This window comes from Prionailurus viverrinus, chromosome B4 (genome assembly GCF_022837055.1).
Source record: "Prionailurus viverrinus isolate Anna chromosome B4, UM_Priviv_1.0, whole genome shotgun sequence".
Classification (NCBI taxonomy): domain Eukaryota; kingdom Metazoa; phylum Chordata; class Mammalia; order Carnivora; family Felidae; genus Prionailurus; species Prionailurus viverrinus.
The window spans coordinates 34,401,058-34,421,505 of record NC_062567.1 but is presented as its reverse complement, the minus strand read 5'-3'; the positions used below and the strand labels follow the sequence as shown (position 1 = coordinate 34,421,505).

The window sequence follows — 20,448 nt, the reverse complement described above, 5'->3', positions numbered from 1 at the left end:
TCCCTCAACAGGGTGAGCCCACACCCCCCACTGCTCCTATTACGGTTCCCTTCGCTTCACCTTTCTCAGCCCAGCGGTTTTGCGCCAGACCTGGATATCACTCCCTCCCACCTCTTCGTGCCACTCCTGCTAATTCCCAGGCCAACCTTTACCCAATTCCAGAGAGGCTTGGGGAAAGCCGCTCACCTCCTAATCTTCCTGCCATGTGAGGAGCTAAGCTGGTTACTAGGCTCCAGATATAGAGTCCCAGTGGCCAGCTTTAGCCCCCAGATTCCTCCTCCTCCCTGGACCAACCTCGTCCCTCCACCCAGTTCTCTGAAGGGAAGCGTGTGGAGTGTCCAGGACTAGGTTCAAAGTGGGAAGACCTCCTTCCTTCCCTCACAGGGCACACAGAACAAAGTCCTGTGATTTCAGGCTGTTGGCCAGAAATCCCTGGGGAGAAAGGACGCATCAGCCCATACCCACCCCTCTGGAAACATACAAATTAACTTCCAACTCCACGGCCAATCCTCCAATTGCCACAATCCTGAGAATAGGCTCCATGGGCTCAGAGGACCTCTGTACCCTCCTCTCCGGCCCTCCCACCTCCACTGTCCGAAACCACCGGGAGACTGAGCTCAATGCATTTGGAGGCTCCAACTCCCCTGCACAAGGCTGGGTGTCACATTAGGGTACCCTCCAATCCTCATGGCCCCAGAATAACCACTGCCCTCAGCATTTCCCCGAGTTACCTACCTCTGCACTTCCCCCTCCTGCAGCCCAGGCTGCAACTTCACTTCCAAACCAGATCTGGGAGCCCCAACACCTATAAGCTTTACCCATCAACAAGGAGATATTCGTAACCTACTGCTCAGCCAGAACACTTCAGTACCTGAGAAATCCCTCCAGGGCGTCCCACAGAGGTCTGGGATTCCCTGAAAGTGAGTTACTGGTTGGAAAATTACCACCCTGCTGTGGGGTAGCAAAGTTATTCTAGGAGGCTGGAAGGGATAGGAGGAATGAGAAGCCAAAAAAGCCCTAGGAAAGAGTTAGAGTTAATACTGCATACACACAAACATTCAGTGGGAAGTTTTGAAGGCAGAGCCACTAGTATCAAAGGTTATGACACTGGTAGGGGTTGGTTAATGACTGGCTTAGAGAATGTCACAATGCCAGCAGAGAAAGGGAAAACACAAAGACTAAGGAGTCTCAAGACCACAGGACAGTTCAGTATCAACATCATCTTCAACACAGCTGCCATTTATTAAGCACTTTACACACATTACCTCTCATCCTTACAGCAACTTAAAGGCAGGTACTACTATCTGAATTTACAGGAACAGCAGCTGAGGCTCTGAGGGCCTCAATAACTTGCCCAAGACTACACAGAGAGTAAGTAGCAGAGCCAGAATCCAAATTCTGATACATCTGGTTCCAAACTTATGTTCATATGTCTTTGATGCCATAGCATTCTAGAAAGACCCCTGGGAGAGTTACATAATCTCTCTAGGTCTCAGTCTCCTGCAGTGTCCTTACTGACTTGTAAGGGGCTGTCCAACTCCAGCATTCTATGCACCCGTGGGAGTCCCCAGAGGGGCAATAATTACAGGAGATGGAGACATCCTCCTTCCAGGGACGGGTGGGGTGGCGCAGTAGCTCTCACCTCCCCCATTTTTGTAGCAGAGATAGGGAAACCTCCAGACGTTGCCTAGGCCAATGATCTCCCCAGCTACTGACAGCACAAACTCCATCTTGTTGTTCCAGTGCCCCCGTTCCAGGGTACCATCTTCCTTCGTCTTTTCCATGACAGGGTATACTGGTTTTGTCTCCCCATTGCTGGCTGTGCTCGAGATCCTGTTATCCATCCCACCTGAAAACAAGCAGAGTGTTCTATTACCGCTGGGAACCCTGGGAGGAAAGCCTTCCCCTTCCTTCACCAGCAAACTCCCGAGGGAATAAGTGCACCAGGAGAAAGTAAATTCCTACCCCCTTGCCTATAGACCCACGTCTTCCTTGGCATCTCGTATTGGTAAAGCCTGGGTAACACCTGCTAAGAATGTATATTCCTTTACTGTTCAGGAAGGAAGCATTGATGCTGAAGTATAGATATTCTTTCCACTAGGGAGGGCCTCTTGGGTTGGGGCTTGTGGACATGGAAGAGTTCACATGGCCCCTGGGCTAAGTTCTCCACGCCATCCTACAACCAGCTTTGTCTGTGTTAGCACGTGCTCCAGTGTCTGTATTCTGTATGGGGACAGCGGAAAAGATCCTCAAACCCACCAATCTCCCATGCAGGAATTTACTCTAGGGAAATAATTGTGACTGTGGATAAAGATTTGGCACTGAGGATGTTCATTGTTTATAGCAGCAGAAAATTAGAAAACACACACAGGTTAAGAAATTATGGCCCATACATACAACGGACTAATATATAATCATGAAAAATTGTGTTGCAGAAGAAAGTGTAATGAAATGAAAGTGTTCATGATATGTGGAGTGAAAAATTATAAAATAGCACATATGATATGATCATGCTTGGAAAACATTTTATAAAGTGTATGCATCAAAAGACTAGGATAGGGGCGCCTGAATGGCTCAGTCGGTTAAGCGTCCGACTTTGGCTTGGGTCATGATCTCGCGGTCCGTGAGTTCGAGCCCCGCATCGGGCTCTGTGCTGACAGCTCGGAGCCTGGAGCCTGTTTCAGATTCTGTCTCTCCCTCTCTCTCTCTGACCCTCCCCCCTTCATGCTCTGTCTCTCTCTGTCTCAAAAATAAATAAACGTTAAAAAAAAAAAAAAAGACTAGGATATCCACCAAAATGTTTCTCGCTCAGTGGTTGGATTATAGGAATATTTTCCTTATTTCTATTTTCTATGTTTTCATCAAAGAACATGATTTATTTTGTAACATTAAAATAAAAGCAAGTTTTTTTTTTTAATTTTTTTTTCAACGTTTAGTTTATTTATTTTTGGGACAGAGAGAGACAGAGCATGAACGGGGGAGGGGCAGAGAGAGAGGGAGACACAGAATTGGAAACAGGCTCCAGGCTCCGAGCCATCAGCCCAGAGCCTGACGCGGGGCTGGAACTCACGGACCGCGAGATCGTGACCTGGCTGAAGTCGGATGCTTAACCGACTGCGCCACCCAGGCGCCCCAATAAAAGCAAGTTTTTAAAAACTCCTTCCAGGGGCTCCTGGCGGCTCAGTCAGTTAAGTGTCCAACTCTTAATTTCAGCTCAGGTCATGATCGCACAGTTTGTGAGTTTGAGCCCTGAGTCGGGCTCTTTACTGTCAGCAAGGAGCCTGCTTGGGATTCTCTCTCTCTCTCTCTCTCTGTCTCTGCCCCCGCCTCAAGCGCACTCTTGCTCTCTTTCAAAAAAAAAAAGAAAAGAAAAGAAATCCTTCCAAAGGAATGGGAGAAGCTGAGTGGGCCCTGGAATTCTGAATTAAGATGGACTGACCTTCCCAGCTATCTTTCTACCTCTCTCTGAAGTCAACATAAGAGAAAGATGAACTATGGGCTCTTTTTCTTTGTTGGTGATGAAACATGTGGGAATCTATTTCAGTAGAGAAGACAACATGAAATGAATAAAGGGCCACAGTTCCAAATGTTTCCCTGCCCTATTCTAGACTCTTACTGAGATTGAAGATAAGATCTGCTATGGCTCACACGTAAAGAGTAACTACTACAAAGCACTTTACATATACTTATTTCACTTAATCCACACAACCACCCTGAAACGTAAGCAGTATTAGTTCTGCTTTGTAAATAAAGAAGGTGCAGCTCAGAGAGGTTAAATGACATATCTGTGGTCATATAGCGAGTAAATTGCACAAGTGGGACTTGAACCCACTCTGTCCCTGCTCTTTCAGTTAAATCTCTCGATTTAATTGGCTGCCCAGGTTTATTAGCATGTCTTTTTTTTTTTAATTATTTTAGAGAGACAGAGAAAACATGAGCAGGGAAGAGGGGCAGAGGGAGGGAGAGAGAGAGAGAGAGAATGAGAATCGCAAGCAGGCTCCACGATCAGTGCAAAGCCTTACATGGGGCTCGACCCCATGACCCTGGGATCATGACCTGAGGTGAAATCAAGTCAGACGCTCAACTAGCTGAGCCACCCAGGCGTCTCTCAGCATGTCTAAATAAGCATCTTCTAATGACTCTCCTGATTTTTCACAGTGGCCCCTTTTCCAGAGAAGTAAGCAGATGGACATTTTTGTATCCCTCAAGAAAAATTCATGTTAACAGAACTTTCTCATTGGGAGCCCCATCTGGCCAGACTCTCCTATGGTTCAGTTTCCCCAGCGGGGGCTACCTTCAGGATTCAAAAAGTTAGAGAGAAAGTCAAGGAACAGTAGGGATCTTTGCTTATTTGATAAATTAGGGAATAGGCTCCAAAGAGTGTGCACTGAGAAGGAGAAATCCAAGCAGCTGGTCCCAAGAAGCAAGCTTCCTCAGTCCTTTTGAGAAGGTTGTCTAACGTCTTGTGCCGGTTCTCAGCCTCCCTTTACCATCCGATGGGTGTCTTCCGATGATGGCATGCCATCTCCTTCCACTCCTTCATCTTCTCAGACCCTAGAAGAAACAGTAGCCCTATCCTGGGTCCCTTGCCTCATTAGGGTACTGTTTCTCAGAGGTTGTGTGGTGCAACAAAAAGGTCATGAGTTGTAGAGTCAGACAAGCCGGGTACAAATCTTAGGTCTGTGCTGTACCACTCGCTGCCCAACTTCAGAGAAGTTAATTAATTACTCTGAGCCTTCGTTCACTCATCTGTAAAAGTGGGGAGGATTAGATGAGGTTATGCATATAAAGTAAAGGACTTAGCAGAATAACAGGCACTCAAATTTGTAGTTTCTTTCAATCTTGTCAAAGAGTTGCTCATTGTCTCATTTCACAGAGAAAAAAGCTTTCCTTTCTGCTCAATCTAGGGCTCTCTTTCTCTAAATCGCATTGTCCCTTAAGTCAACAGCCACTGCAGTTTCAGAAAGCCAAGAATATAGCATCTAGGCTTTGCATGTACACACATGAATGTCAGAAACATATATTCTAGGAGGATCAAAAAATCCTTTGGTTGTAAGTCCTGTGATCCCATCCTATAGTCTGAGACCCAGAAACAGAAAAATGAGAGAGGGAGGGAGGGAGAGAGAGAGAGAGAGAGAGAGAACATATTACGAACCTTAGTGCAGCTGCTGCCAGAGGTCCAGTCAGGGGGAGAAGAATTATCTAAGGGGGAAGGGGAAGGTGCTGGCTATTTAAAGTGTGGTTCCAACTCCTCTGCGGCACTTGCACTTGTAATTCTAAACTTGGCCCTGCCCACATTCCTCCTCCTGCCTCCCCACCCCACTTTCCCTCCCCCTGAGCAGCAGACTTACACACCCGAGTCATTTCACAGCCTGGGGAGTGCGAGTACACCCTGGCAGGTCAGGCCAGTTGCTTGTGAGGCTGGGCAGCTAGTCTTCTCCCCCAGAGCTCATGTGCTCTTGCCCGCCCCACCCCCCACACCGGCAACCTCAGGGTCACCCTAGAGGGATCCCACCTTCCACCCTTTCTCCAGCCCCAGTGCTCCTGTACTCCTATACACACATCAGGAATAGGTGTCCCTTGGGTTGGGTGCTGTGCAGATTAAATGTACATTTCTCAGGGCGCCTGGGTGGCTCAGTTGGTTAAGCATCTGCTTTCGGCTCAGGTCATGATCTCATGGTACGTGAGTTCAAGCCCCACATCGGGCTTTGTGCTGACAGAGCTGACAGACTTGGAATTCTGTCTCCCTCTCTCTCTGTCCCTTCCCCGTTGGCACTCTGTTTCTCTCTCTCTCTCTCAAAAAAAAAAAAAAAAAAAAAATTGAAAAAAATTTTAGTGTACATTTCTCTTATGCCTCTGTAGGTTCTGATTTGGTGTAGACCGTGATTAGAATAAAGATACATATGTACACCTGAAACTAATGTAATACTGTGAATCAACTACACCTCAATTAAAAAAAATACATTGATAGAATGAAAAAACTATCAATCATTGAAAGTTGTACCATATTATCTATTTTTTATTTTGTACTTTTTGTTTTACTGGCAAAATTATATGCATAAAGTTCAATAAAAGAAAACTTTCATTAGAAAACAAAAAGTAAAGATATATAGATTACAGACAACTGAGAAGCCAGGAAAACTTCCTCAACACACATACATGCACACACACACATTTATATACATATAGAAAAGCTGAGGGGCGCCTAGGTGGCGCAGTCGGTTAAGCGTCCGACTTCAGCCAGGTCACGATCTCACGGTCCGTGAGTTTGAGCCCCGCGTCAGGCTCTGGGCTGATGGCTCAGAGCCTGGAGCCTGTTTCCGATTCTGTGTCTCCCTCTCTCTCTGCCCCTCCCCCATTCATGCTCTGTCTCTCTCTGTCCCAAAAATAAATAAATGTTAAAAAAAAAAAAAAAAAAAGAAAAGCTGGGAGTGTCTGGGTGGCTCAGTCGGTTCAGCGTCTGACTCTTGATTTCAGGTGAGGTCATGATCTCCTGGTTCGTGAGTTCGAGCCCCGCATCGAGCTCTGCGCCAGTGGTGTGGTGGCCTGCTTGGGATTCTGTCTCTCCTTCTCTCTGCTCCTCCCCCACTTGTTCTCTCTCTCTCTCTCAAAGTAAGTAATCTTAAAAAAAAAATAAAAAAGAGAAGTCAGAAAAAGCATTCACTAAACAATTAATAGTAGCTCTATCTGGAGAGAAGGGGTTGGGGTCAGGAAATGAAAAATGAAGTAAGGGACATTTTCCACTTCTGCTTAAATTTTTAAGCTTTGGGGTCGGTTTGAATGTTTAAATAACGTGCTAGAATTGATTTTTTGAAATAATTCTTTAAACCAATAAGAAAAGAAAGTGCCAAACTTTCCAACAAAGCAAAGCCCTAAAGTCCTCCTAAGTGAAAGAGCCGGCTGTGAAGAGGGGGCGGGCGTTGTCCCGGGCACTCAGTGTCGGGGCAGGAGCAGCCCAGGGCCCGGCTGTGGTGAAGGCAGGCTGCCTCTTTGGCCAGCAGAGCCCCCCAGAGCCACCGGCTGAGGCGCAGTGCAGTGCCAGGACACCGCCTCGGCGCCGAGACCAGACGGTCCAGGGCTGAGTCCTGCTTCCATCACTTTCCAGTTTGTGGTCTTGTTCGAACCTTGTTTTCAAGAAATCTATGAAAAGGTGCTTACATTGCAGGGTTGAGTTGAGGTTTCGGGAGAAAATGGGCATATGTAAAGGGCCTAATACAGAGCAAGCCTTGAATGTCAGGCCAGACAGTAAAAAATAGTCATGTGGTGGAGGTGGATGACTGAATGGGATTAAAAACAAAAAAAATTTGCCTGAAAGGACACAGAGGAGTAGAAAAGAAGGTAAATCCGAGATTCTAACACAGTTTCTATTTCTCTTCTGTCTCATCTGCGACATCCCCTCCAGGGATGGTAGCAAGGGGCACGGCAGTGCGTTATGATAATACCCAAGGAGCCTCACAGAGATTATTCCTGTATTTCAGCAGCTCCGTCTCCTCTCCCCTTCTAACCATCCCTCCATCTTACTTAACTGTAAAACAAGAGACCAAATATCTTCTCTGAGAGAGGTTGCAAAAAAGTGTGTCTTCAAAGCCAACACTGTTAACTTCTATTTTTATTTACCATTGAGTGGTACTTACTAATGACCTTGTAACTGAACTGTTAAGTTGGAAACTCTGGTATTTGTATTCAAAAATGACCAGATAGGGGCGCCTGGGTGGCTCAGTGGGTTGAGCATCTGACTCTTGATTTCAGCTCAGGTCATGGTCCCAGAGAGTCCAACCCCACATGGGCTGAGCGTGGAGCCTGCTGAAGATTCTCTCTCTCCCTCTGCCTCTCTCCCTCACTCACACTCTCTCTAAATTAAAAGAAAAAAAAAAAAAAGACCAGATAACTTGAGTTTACTGAGGCCTCAGATACATATATATATATATATATATATATATATATACATCACATATATAAAGATACCATACAGCCTTTAGCAATGTTGCACAGCCCCTCCTGTGTCCTCTATGTGCAAAACTTGGCATTCCCAGTTTCCAGGAAAGACTGTCAGGGATCAGGGCATCATTAAGATCAGGCTGAGCTAGTTTTGAGTTGCTGCTCTCATGTTAAGGAATGTTTTGTTTTGCTGGTTGATCCTATTGTTTTTACATAACCACTTGCATATTACCATTTTTTTAAATTTATTTTTAAATAATCTCTACACTCAATGTGGGGCTTGAACTTACAACCCTGAGATCAAAAGTCACATGCTCCACTGACTAAGCCAGCCAGGCGCCCCACATATTACCATTTTGATTGCTCTTTTGCTATTTTATTCCTCTCCAAATCTTTGTTACCCTCAATTTCTTTTTTTTCCATAAAGTAGGAATTGATGTGGTAGGTCTTTTTTTTTTTTTTTTTTAAGAGAGAGAAAGAGAGAATACACTCAAGGGAGAGGGACAGATGGAGAGGGAGAGAGAGAATCTTAAGCAAACCCCACACTCTGTGCAGAGCCCCACACAGGGATCAATCCCATAACCCTGGGATCACAATCTGAGCTGAAATCAAGAGTCAGACACTCAACCAACTGAGTCACCAGGCGCCCCAATGCTGTAGGTCATTTGCCTTGTTTAGGTTGACCAAAGTTTTAAAAAGTTTGAAAACCACTGGAAAATGAGTGTTCATGACAATTCTTCATAACTCCCTGTCTGGGGTTAAGCACAAATCAGGCAGGACTAGCTTTGCATCTCCTTCACATTGCCATTATCCTTTTGTCTCCTGGGTCAGGGAATCTGGGAAAAGGTAACACTAGAACCAGTACTCCAGAATTCTCACTCAAGAGTCTGCATAAGTTCTAAGACTCACTCAGGCCTGTTAGTGAGGATAATGGGAAGATGTGCTCCCAAAACAGGATGCATGAAATAAAGTGAACAATGGAGAAAGTGGGCCTGGGAGGTCTTGGCTTCTATCCAATTGACCCTGGGCGTATTTAAATGCCAATATGCCATGATATACTCCCCCAGCAATTTTTTGTCTCTACTAGGAGTGACACAAGGGCAAATAAATTTTAGAAGGAGAATGATTCATTTCAGAAAGAATATTTATGAGCAACTCCAGTGTCAACACTGGAATTGGTTGGTGAGGGAAGTGGTGGGTTCCTCTGGGAATCTTTAAATTAATAGGCATAGTTAGTTCTGTTTAACCACAGGGGTGAGGAACTGTTTGACCTCTTTGATCTCTTCAAATATCACCCTGAAAGGGAAGAAAGGAAGTAGTGAACAAACTAGACAACAAATTATGTTTTTTTAAAACTGGAACAATTCAAGCAACAATATGAATAAGGATAATAATGGGTTTTAACCCAAAGGAAAAAATATATTCACAAGTCCATGCTAATATAAGTATATAATCAATGAAGTAAATAAATGGGGGAGAAAGGAGAGCTCTCCTATACAGTAGAATTCCAATTAATAAAAGTAGAAGGAAAGCAAGAAATAGAAACTCACCATTAGGCAAATACCACTGTAATAATTGTTGGAGAAAAGATCCACCAATGAATGCTAAAATTAGTGGGTGAGAATTTGAGGAGGAACAGAGTTTACATAGTCTCAAAGTATCTCCTCCAAGATATTTATTAACTACTAAGAGGCAGTAACTTCATGGTGGAGAAATCAGACAGAAACCACCATAACCAAGTGACCAAGGTCAACATCTCCCATAATAAGACTTATCAATAAGCACATCACGAACCACAGGAGATGATGTACTAAGAAAAACACAACATTTCTGTGGTATCCTCACCAAAGATTGAGTCTGGTCACGAGAAAACATAAGACAACCCCAGAGTGGGGGACACTGGACAAAATAACTGACTACTACTCTTTAAAAGCATTGAAGTCGCGAAAGACAAGGAAACTGAGGAACTGTCTTAGGCCGCAGGAGACTGAAGGAAATAATAACTAAATGTAACCTGGGATCCCACATAGGATCCTAGGTAGGATGCTAGAACAGAAAAGGGACATTAGTGTAAACACTGGTGGCATATGAAGAAGGACTTAGTTTTGAATGTGCTCTGCCGATGTTACGTCCCCGATTCTGGCAACCGTACTACGGTTTGGTAAGATGTTAACATTAGGGAAAGATGGGTGAAGGGAAACCGGACTATTTTTGCAATGTTTCTTTAAGTCTAAAACTAATTTATATAAAAAGCTTGTTTGTTTGTTTTTTCCCAAAGACTATCGTTTGCTCCCTGACTACTGCTTTTCAAGTACTTGATTGACCCTGTTGTGAAAAGCCCTGGTAACACAGGTGATACTGAAAATGTTGATGACTCTTCACTACGCTGTGTTCGATTCCACATGGGATAGCCTAACTTCTGTCAGCCCAAGGTCTTAAAGAAATAAAACTAATGACAAAGAATATTAATGTCAATCATCACCATTACTAGTTGTATCAGGCACTTCCAGTGTGCCAGGCACCGTGTAAGTGCTATTCGTGCACCATCTCATTTTACCCTCAGAGAAAGCCTATGAAACAGATGTAGAGGCCGCTTTGGGGCAACAGGCTTGACCGATGGAAGCCTGAGTGAGGTGACCCTAGCCTCTTGGCTGAATACAGACAGGGCCATCAGGTGACCCACCTCAAAGTATCCATAATCCCTAGCTGACCAATGGGTTACATAAACCCGGACACAGGTAACAAAAAAGGAAAATTACATATATTCCCACACCTCCTCCTCCTCCCCTTTAAATACAGCCCACACCCCTGCCTCATAACAGTCTCTGCTCTGCTGTCCTGCATGCAGCTCCCTTCCAGTGCATTCAACAAACTTCTATCTCCCTTGTTCTGCCTCGGGTGAATTCTTTCACCTCCCATGCTGTAAGCTTCCACCCATCGGGTTGCCCCACATTTGGGGGAGAGACACCACGACAGAAACAGCTATTACAACTTCTTAAAAATGAGAACACGTAGGCTTAGGGAGAAGTAAATAACTTACTCAAGGTCACGTACCTAGAAAATGGTGGGGCAGAATTTGAACTCAGGCTTGCAAGATTTCAAAGTCCACTACTTATAAATACCATGCTACACTTTAACTCCAGGAGGGGTGGGAAAAAAAGACAAGAAAAAGGCTACCAAGCACAGCTGTAGCACTGTGTTTATTTGGGCTGTTGCTAGCCCATGGGATTAAACATAGCTTTCTTAGGAAAGAGGTGAATAATGAAATGACAAGAAAGGTTGTTGCTTTCACTGAAAATTTCATCAGACCTGAAGAATATTTTAACAATCTAATTAGAGGCTGTCTCCTATCCCAACGTGTTGACAATCCTGCCCCACTACTCTACCTTCCCTACCAAGGAAGGAAAATCATAACTTTTCTCTTTAACTCCAGAAAATTAATTGTAGTCCTTCTCTACTTGTATGCAGTTTCTTCTGATCTCTGTTCCCCTGATTTTCTTGTCTCATTCTCAGAATAGAGAGGAGAGTTTGCAACATTTATGTAACTAACTAGTCTCAGCAGGAAACTCTTGGCTGATTAACCGTGAGCGATAAGGGGCTCTGAGTGAATGGAGAAATTCTCAACATAGATTCCACACACTGACACTACAGCCCAGAGCTACGGTGAGAGAGGGCAGAGTGGCAACGTGTTAAAACGACAGTTTCAACCTTTGAACAGTCTTTTAGGCTAACCATTTTTTTTTTAATTTTTTTTCAACATTTTTTAATTTATTTTTGGGACAGAGACAGAGCATGAACGGGGGAGGGGCAGAGAGAGAGGGAGACACAGAATCGGAAACAGGCTCCAGGCTCCGAGCCATCAGCCCAGAGCCTGACGCGGGGCTCGAACTCACGGACAGCGAGATCGTGACCTGGCTGATGTCGGACGCTTAACCGACTGAGCCACCCAGGCGCCCCAAGGCTAACCATTTTTAAATACCACCACAGGAGTTTATTTACGATAGGCAAGAACATATATTGATGCACTGATCACTTAGCTGGAGGATATAGAACTCAAGGTACTGCCTATAATCTCATGTGTCACTGCTGATGACTCTTTCCTTAGTCCAGAGAGGGAGAAGGGGCCCCAAAAAGGAGTGTGACTATATGGGTCTCCTCCATCCTTATTCCCCCAAACTAGAAAAGAATAGGGCCCACACCCAAACTATGTTGTAGCAATGCCAACCAGCCAAAGACACCAGGCACACACCAGTAGTGAAACAGGTTGATTACTCATTGCAACAAGGGAGAATGTGCTCCATCAGGACTGTGGGAGATCTCAGTAAGAGGGTGTTAGAGAGGATTGATTATAAAATGAATTTGTGTTAGGTGATTTTGAGGATGGTTCGGGAAGCAGAGCTTTGCTGTGGATTGGTTGCTATTAGGAAGCAGAGATCATTTTCTGACCGGATTTCTTGCTAAATTTTATCTAGAAAGCAGGAAGAATGAAGCAAAGCTAAAAATGGGAATTTGTAGGGAAGCAGTGGTCATTCGTGGTAGCCAGCATAGGGAGACGTTTGGCCATTTTTTGTGATTTGGATAACGTTCATGTTTTTGTCTCTTTTCAGAGATGATCACAGAGTGGTCTTATTTTTGTCTTTTCCATCATGATCACAAAGTGGCCTTGTCTGATGATGATGTGGGAAATGCCTTATGTTCAACAGGAGAACACGGGGCCCAACTGTGGGTGTCAAGGCCTAGCCACGTCAAGGTTCTGGCAGTGCTAATGCAGGTCTTAGCTGTCACGGGGCTTCTTTTCTCACTGGTAGCCACACGCAGAGCCTCGCAGAGCTGAAATGACACCGCGGGAGCTGGTAATTCTGCGGAGAGGAGGAAACCCACCTTCCTCTCAAAGGCCTTGGCCACAGCTTCTCCCTTGCCATTTCCTGGAATTCTCTGGCCTTCGAAGGAAGCCTTACCCCAACATTCTTCACTCTTGTTGCATCTTTCTCCTCTTCCTTTCATTAAAAAAAGGAAAGAAAAATTTCCTAGAATACATAGACATCATCTGGCCGTTCTCCTCTCAACTCTTCTATCAGATTAATACGTAAATTTTTCTGAATATGAAATCACAATGCGTGAACATGGAGTCTGGAGAAAACCTTGCTTCCATGGGCCTTGGAGCAACTAGGAAAGCAAGGATTATGAGAGCATGACCTCCTTGAGGTGTCGCTAACCCTTGTTTTTTACACTAAGATCTCAGCAGCTCAGGAGGCTGCCTGCTCTGTTAGAGTGTTTAAAACTAAGGTGGATGGCTGTGCACGTGATAATCTGGCCATGAACCCCTGCCAACTCTGCTCCCTTCTCCCTTCCAACATGCTCCTCCTCTCCAGTTAAACACTTTTCCTCAAAGAGCACCTGGGTGGCTCAGTCGGTTGACTGTCTGACTTTCAACTTCAGGTCATGTTCTCACAGTTCGTGGGTTTGAGCCCTGCTTTGGGCTCTGTGCTGACAGTGCAGAGCCTGCTTGGGATTCTCTCTCTCTCTCTGCCCCTCCCCGCTCACTCTGTCTCAAAAATAAATAAATAAACATTTTTTTAAAAAAAGAAAGTGGGGGCACCTGGGTGGCGCAGTCAGTTAAGCGTCCGACTTCGGCCAGGTCACGATCTCGCGGTACGGGAGTTCGAGCCCCGCGTCAGGCTCTGGGCTGATGGCTCGGAGCCTGGAGCCTGTTTCCGATTCTGTGTCTCCCTCTCTCTCTGCTCCTCCCCCGTTCATGCTCTGTCTCTCTCTGTCCCAAAAATAAATAAACGTTGAAAAAAAAAAAATTTAAAAAAAAAAAAAAAAAAAGTGATTCCCAACACTGTACATCAGAATTACCCATAGAGCTATGCTACATAAATTTATATGTAGTTATATGTATTAACTATATATATATACACATATATACATATATATAACTCCATATATATAATATAGTTATATGTAATAACCACATATATATAGTTAGCTAGATTTATATATCTATATATAACTACATCTAGATGTAGTTAGTCTAGCTAACTATATATAAATCTAGCTAACTATATATATAACATATATAAGTTTATAGTCTGGGTCCTGCCTAAGAGATTTTGATTCCCTATTCTGGGGTGGAACCTAGATATCTCTGGTTTTGGGGGGCAGTTGTTTTTAAGACAGAAAGAGTGTGAACAGGGGAGAGGGATAGAGGGAGGGAGAAAGCGAGAGAATCTTAAGCAGGTTTCACGCTCAGCTCAGAGTCTGATGTGGGGCTCGATCCCATGACTCTGGGATAATGACCTGATCCAAAATCAAGAGTCAAACACTCAACTGACTGAGCCATCCAGGTGCCCTGATATCTCTGTGTTGTTTTTGTTTTTTTTTTTTTTATTTAAAAAAAATTTTTTTTTCAACGTTTATTTATTTTTGGGACAGAGAGAGACAGAGCATGAACGGGCGAGGGGCAGAGAGAGAGGGAGACACAGAATCAGAAACAGGCTCCAGGCTCTGAGCCATCAGCCCAGAGCCCGACGTGGGGCTCGAACTCACGGACTGCGAGATCGTGACCTGGCTGAAGTCGGACGCTTAACCGACTGCGCCACCCAGGCGCCCCTATCTCTGTGTTTTTAAAGCTCCACAATTTGATCTTAATGCATACTGACCCTGATTCTCACAAATATGATCTTGATTCTAACAAAGATTAAACTTGATGCACAACCAGGATTTAGAACTACTGCATCTGAAAAAGGCTACCACATCAAAACCTATCTCTAAGGGGTATAGAGATAGACAGACAGATAGATGTAGATACAGACAGCTATATTTACAGATGTGTTTATCTATATCTATCTACACTCCAAGAAGCTAAAGGTCTATTATATACTTAAACCATTTCCAAATAGGAAGATCACACACTCCACTCAGGGCCTCTCCAAAATCACATAACCCTTAGCAGGTCAGGGGCTTTTGTCTTCACTCTTAGCCCAGGTTCTTGTTTGCCCATTGAAAGCACCTGGAAAGCATTTTAAAAATCACTGACACTTGGCTCCCGACACTAAAGCATCTGATTTTATTGTTGTGAAGTGCAGCTTGGACATTGACTGTTTTCAAAAGCTCCTTGGATGACTCTAATGAGCAGCTGAAGTTGAAAACCTCTGTAGCCTAAATGCTCTTGTGGCAGTTATCTTAGCTCTCATTCCATCCTCGGGAAAGATGCCTTATATTTGAAATTCTTTTGGAAAGCCACCCTCAGCCTTTTCTTCTCCAAGATAAATAATCACAAATCCCTTTTATCTCTTCTAAGAATCCTCCTTTCTTACTCCACCCACTGTTTTCAGTGCTGTCCCTGGATGCTCTCCAGGTTCTTAACATCTCTGTCAAGCTGGAGTGCTCAAAACTTCCGGACCCTGCTGTGCCATATTGTTGTTGACTGTTCCATGTTGTGATTGCTTCAACGGTGGCTCCACACTGCTGATTCAGTTCTTGGTTTCCACCAATCAAGAAATCCACCAATTGGCGAACTCCACATACACACTCGCAGACTTAGAAGCAGAAGCCTAAATAAGTCAGTACGGGAATTGTGTGGCAAGTCCTCCAAGGTGACCAATGGGGGTGGCGCATGGAGGAGGCAGAAAGAAAGGGCATAAGTGCAGAATGAGGCAAGAGCAAATTTCAGTGTGGTGGGAAAAAACAAAAAACAAAAAACAAACAAACAAAAAAAAAACGGATAACGTGGGAGGCAGAACTCCACGATCCCAGTCCTGGAAATGACTCTAATCAGCCCCATAACCTTGGGCAGTGAACTTCACCTTTCTAGGCCCCAGTTTCTCATGTGTAAAATCAGAGAGTAAGCCCAGATCATGTCTAGGCTTCACTTCAGCTCTGCATCTTTCACAGCTGACCTCAGGCCATAACGGAAAAAAGTGGCTCTCATGGTTCCCCTTCTACTTGATCTGCCCACAGTTCTTTCTCTCAGCAGCTCCAGTCATTCCAAGAGTTATTATTTTCCCAATCCTGACATCAAGGATTACAGTGCAGACCTAGCATCCCTAGAATGGAAGCTTCTTTAAGATGATACAGTGCCGTCTTCTAAATAAAGAAAACAGTCTCAAAGTATTCAGTCCACTCAGCTGATCCTTGAAACATCGAAATGAGTTAAAGACACATTCCTCCATGTTTAAGAATTAGAGCTCTAAACAAGAATGACCAGAATAATCAGTGTTCACTTCTTCATCAACAACTATACCTACCAAAATGTAGCACCCTATAGAGTCATCAATATTAGCAGTTGTGGCACTGTGCCAGGTGCTTTAACATACATTCTCCTGGTTTGCATTGACAAACCAGAAAGATTGGCATGATCCCTATTTTGTAGGTAAGCCTCAGAGAGCTTCAGAGAGAAGTAAATGCCCAAGATTCCAAAGCTACTAAGTAACAGAATTGGGATTTGAATCCAGGGCTCCCCCAGATCCCTCTGTTTCACCCAGCAGAGATAGGTACACCTTGAAGCTAGTGATGTCTTGGGGTCCCTCACTTGCACGGGTGCCTTTCTTTTTTTTTTAACATTTTTTTTAATGTTTTTATTTATTTTTGAGATAGAGAGAGACAGAGCATGAGTAGGGGGGGGCAGAGAGAGAGGGAGACACAGAATCCAAAGCAGGCTCCAGGCTCCAAGCTGTCAGCACAGAGCCCGACTCGGGGCTCGAACTCACAGACTGTGAGATCATGACCTGAGCCAAAGTCGTACGCTTAACCGGCTGAGCCACCCCGGTGCCCCTGATAATATGTTTTAGACATGAATTCAAGAGGAATGCTTGCTGGTTTTCTGCTCTAGGAACCTATCCTGCTACTTTAACTTTTTTTTTTTTTTTTTTTAAATTTTTGGGACAGAGAGAGACAGAGCATGAACGGGGGAGGGGCAGAGAGAGAGGGAGACACAGAATCGGAAACAAGCTCCAGGCTCTGAGCCATCAGCCCAGAGCCTGACGCGGGGCTTGAACTCACGGACCGCGAGATCGTGACCTGGCTGAAGTCGGACGCTCAACCGACTGCGCCACCCAGGCGCCCCGATCCTGCTACTTTAAAGAAATGAGGGACTGTGGTTTCACCTTGTGCCGTGTGAACATGGGTCACTCACTCTTCATTCTTCCTCCACTTTATTTTGTACCCATGGTATCCTTCTCCCGTGACAGGCTGTGGATTTCCTCTGTCCCTTATGGCAGGCCTGATGGCATGAGTCTCATCCTGTGACATGCCACTCCATTCTGATTTTCACAGATCTCCATTCTGCACCTGATCTGTGGTAATGACTCTGCCCTTCCCCTCCTGCCACCTTTTTCTCAGTCTGCTTTCCAGACCAGAGCCTGCAGTTGCTTTGGCATTGGGCTTCAGCTCTACTTTTTTAGCCAGAAAAGTAGTGCTTCTTGATCACTTTGGAAAGGAGTACCTTGAAAAGGAGGGGGGGGGGAAGAAGAGGGAGCACCTTATACCTCAATTTCTATTAGAAAGGCCCTAATGCCAGGGTTTTTCACATTTCATTCTAGCTTCTTCTATAACCACATCAAAATACTCTAACACTGTATTTTTCATCTACTGTTCTTCCCTTCATCATGATCTTAGTTATCAAAAACCTGTTCTCCTTGAGATTAATGCAAATGTTTTTCTCTTTCCTCCCTTTCTGCAAACCAGAGAGAGTGCAGATAACAACTATTGACATACACAGCTTGGGGCACCTGGGTGGCTCAGTGGGTTGAGAGGCTGATTTCAGCTCAGGTCATGATCATGAGTTTGAGCCCCACATCGTGCTCTGTGCTGACAGTTCAAAGCCTGGAGCCTGCTTCAGATTCTGTGTCTCCCTCTCTTTCTGCCCCTCCCTCACTCGTGCTCAGTCTCTCTGTCTCAAAAATAAATACATTAAAAAAAATTAAAGAAAATAAAAATACAGCTTAACAGAGAAACACCTTCAAAACTGGGAATTTCATGTGAAGTCAGCACAGTATCTCCTTCTCCCTCCACCTGTCCACTCATCATCTCCCATAGCCTCAACACGTCCCACAAATCAGACAAACCTTTGCTTGGTAAACAAATATTTATTATGCAATGGTAGCCTAATTAGTACTACTAGAAAAAACAAGGTAGGACTAGACTATTTATATATAATATTTCCCAGACACATTTTTCATGCAAGCGTTAGCCATGTTTTAGAAACAATTTAGTCTATTGGCAGAAGAAGCATGGAAAAGTTGACATTTGAAAAGCTGGAAATCTTAGGGCTATGTCATTCTAAGACATGATAGGATATATGTATATATATGTGCATGTATACATAGAACTTAAAGCAGAACTTAAAGCAGAATATTAAATATATCCCTGAAAAGAACTGTGAAACAACACACAAAGCCAGCACCCCTTGCTGAGATGTAAACAGGTCTATAGGCAAGTGGATATATAGGACTCATCTATCAGTAATCCTTATTCTTCTTTTATTTATTTATTTTTTTAAATCTTTTTTTTATGTTTTTATTTTATTTTTGAGAGAGAGAGAGAGAATGAGCAGGGGAGGGGCAGAGAGAGAGGGAGATACAGGACCTGAAGCAGGCTCCAGGCTCTGAGCTGTCAGCACAGAGCCTGATGCGGGGCTCGAACTCACAAACTAGGAGATCGTGACCTGAGCTGAAGTCGGACGCTCAATTGACTGAGCCACCCAGGCACCCCATTCTTCTTTTGCTTTTTTTAAAGCAGGAGAGGGGCCAAGGAAGGGAGGGGGGGGAGAGAGAGAGAGAGAGAGAGAGAGAGAGAGAGAATTCCAAGCAGACTCTGCTCTGAACGGAAATCAAGAGTCAGATGCTCAACTGACTGAGTCCCTCAGGTGCTCTGGATAGAAATTATTATTAGCTTGGAAACCAATTTGACAATAAACTTCATATATTGAAAATAAATAAATAAATAAATAAATAAATAAATAAATAAATATTATTATTATTAGTTTACAAAGTTGGGATGAAACTTTAAAACTCTAAATTCTGCTTCTGGTCTCTTGCCTCCTATCTTTTATTACCACACATCAAGAAATCAGCTTACTAAATCCCCAACTAATCCATCCCTAGAAACAAAATAGAAACTCTCAGGATACATGGGAAAGATAAGAGCATAATTTCAATGATGAGGAAATCCTCACATTTCCATATTTGTGAATGAAAATTAGGAATGGAAAATACAGCAATTTTTGCTGACAGCTTCCAAAAGCATGAGGCTACAAAGATAAGAAAATGAATGAAGAGGAAGCAAATTTGCAAAGACTCTTCGCTATGCATACTGTGAATCTCATGAATTAAAAAATTCAAGATTTGATTCCTTCCTCCAGAGTTATAGCTTAGAGACTAAAAGAATGCTTTGCATACACAATAAAAAAGATGGGAACAATTTGGAATGTTTTCAGAGGAGAATTACCAGTAGGGCCAAGTAACTCAGAACACACTGTAGTAGATGTGAGGAGATTTGGAGGTTTCTCTTTCTCTAAGAAGCAGAAAAGATCACTTCCATTGAATGTAAGAGGGGGATTGGCCAAAGGACAATTATAATTACCCCAAATTGGAGTAGTTTTATAGACGTTTAGCTCAAGTGAAAAAAAAAAAGTTACTGCTTTTCTTCTCATGAACACTAGAAAAAAAGCCATTACACTTTTTTTTTTTCAATCTGATTTGAATGGGAAAGTACGGAAATTGTGCATGTTGTTAAGCCTAAGGAAGTTAGCTAATTTTCTCAGGCACTTCGGTCTTGGGCTGATACAGCATATTACTCATGCTGACTGTGTGTAGGAAGGAAGGTCACACCCCACAATCACTGCTTCTTGGCATTCACACCCTCTGTGACCTTCTCCCCATGAGTGTAAGAAGGACCTGTTACTTCTAACCAACAGAATACAGCAAAGGTGACAGGATATATGTGATTATGTGCACATGATTATATAAGATTGTAACATGTGTCTTGCTAGTAAACTCTTCCCCTGGCTGGCTTTGAGGAAACAATTGGCCATGCTAGAAAAATCCATGCACCAAGGAACTTAGGATGACCCCTTGTCAGCAGCCAACAAAAATGGAGGCCTTGAGTCCAACAACCCACAGGAACTAAATGCTACAACAACGACATGAGCTTGAGAGGGATTCTTCCCCAGCTAAGCTTCAAATGAGACCACAACCTCAAACACCACTTTTGATTATAGCCTTAGTGAGACCCAGAAGCAGAGGACCCAGCAACGTTGTGCCCTGTCTCCTGACCAACAGAAATGGTGAGGTGATAAATGTGTGTCGTGCCAAATGGCTAAAACTGTGATATTATGGATACACAGCAATAGAAAATTATTACAGCCAGTATATGAGATATATCCTCATAAGTAACTATGGTTGCATAGTAGAGGTTTTGGAATGACTATATTTACATATGCATAGATGCTCAGATACTTTGAAGAATGAATGAGTATGCTATAAGAAATTTAAGAAATGTAGTCAACAG

General features: G+C 43.8%; 1 protein-coding gene across 2 annotated transcripts in view; it reads right to left on the bottom strand.

Annotated features, from left to right (window-relative positions):
* The window catches only part of SLC6A13 (solute carrier family 6 member 13), a 39,457-nt gene extending 34,201 nt beyond the window's left edge, over positions 1-5,256 (bottom strand). For both annotated transcript variants that reach the window (XM_047866334.1, XM_047866335.1), the window contains exons 1-2: positions 5,156-5,256; positions 1,643-1,849 (exon numbers count right to left, since the gene is read on the bottom strand). In XM_047866334.1, the coding sequence (XP_047722290.1) occupies positions 1,643-1,844 (202 nt within the window). In that variant the 5' untranslated portion in view covers positions 1,845-1,849; positions 5,156-5,256. The remainder of the gene's footprint in view (positions 1-1,642; positions 1,850-5,155) is intronic.
* Between the last annotated feature and the right edge of the window lie 15,192 nt (positions 5,257-20,448).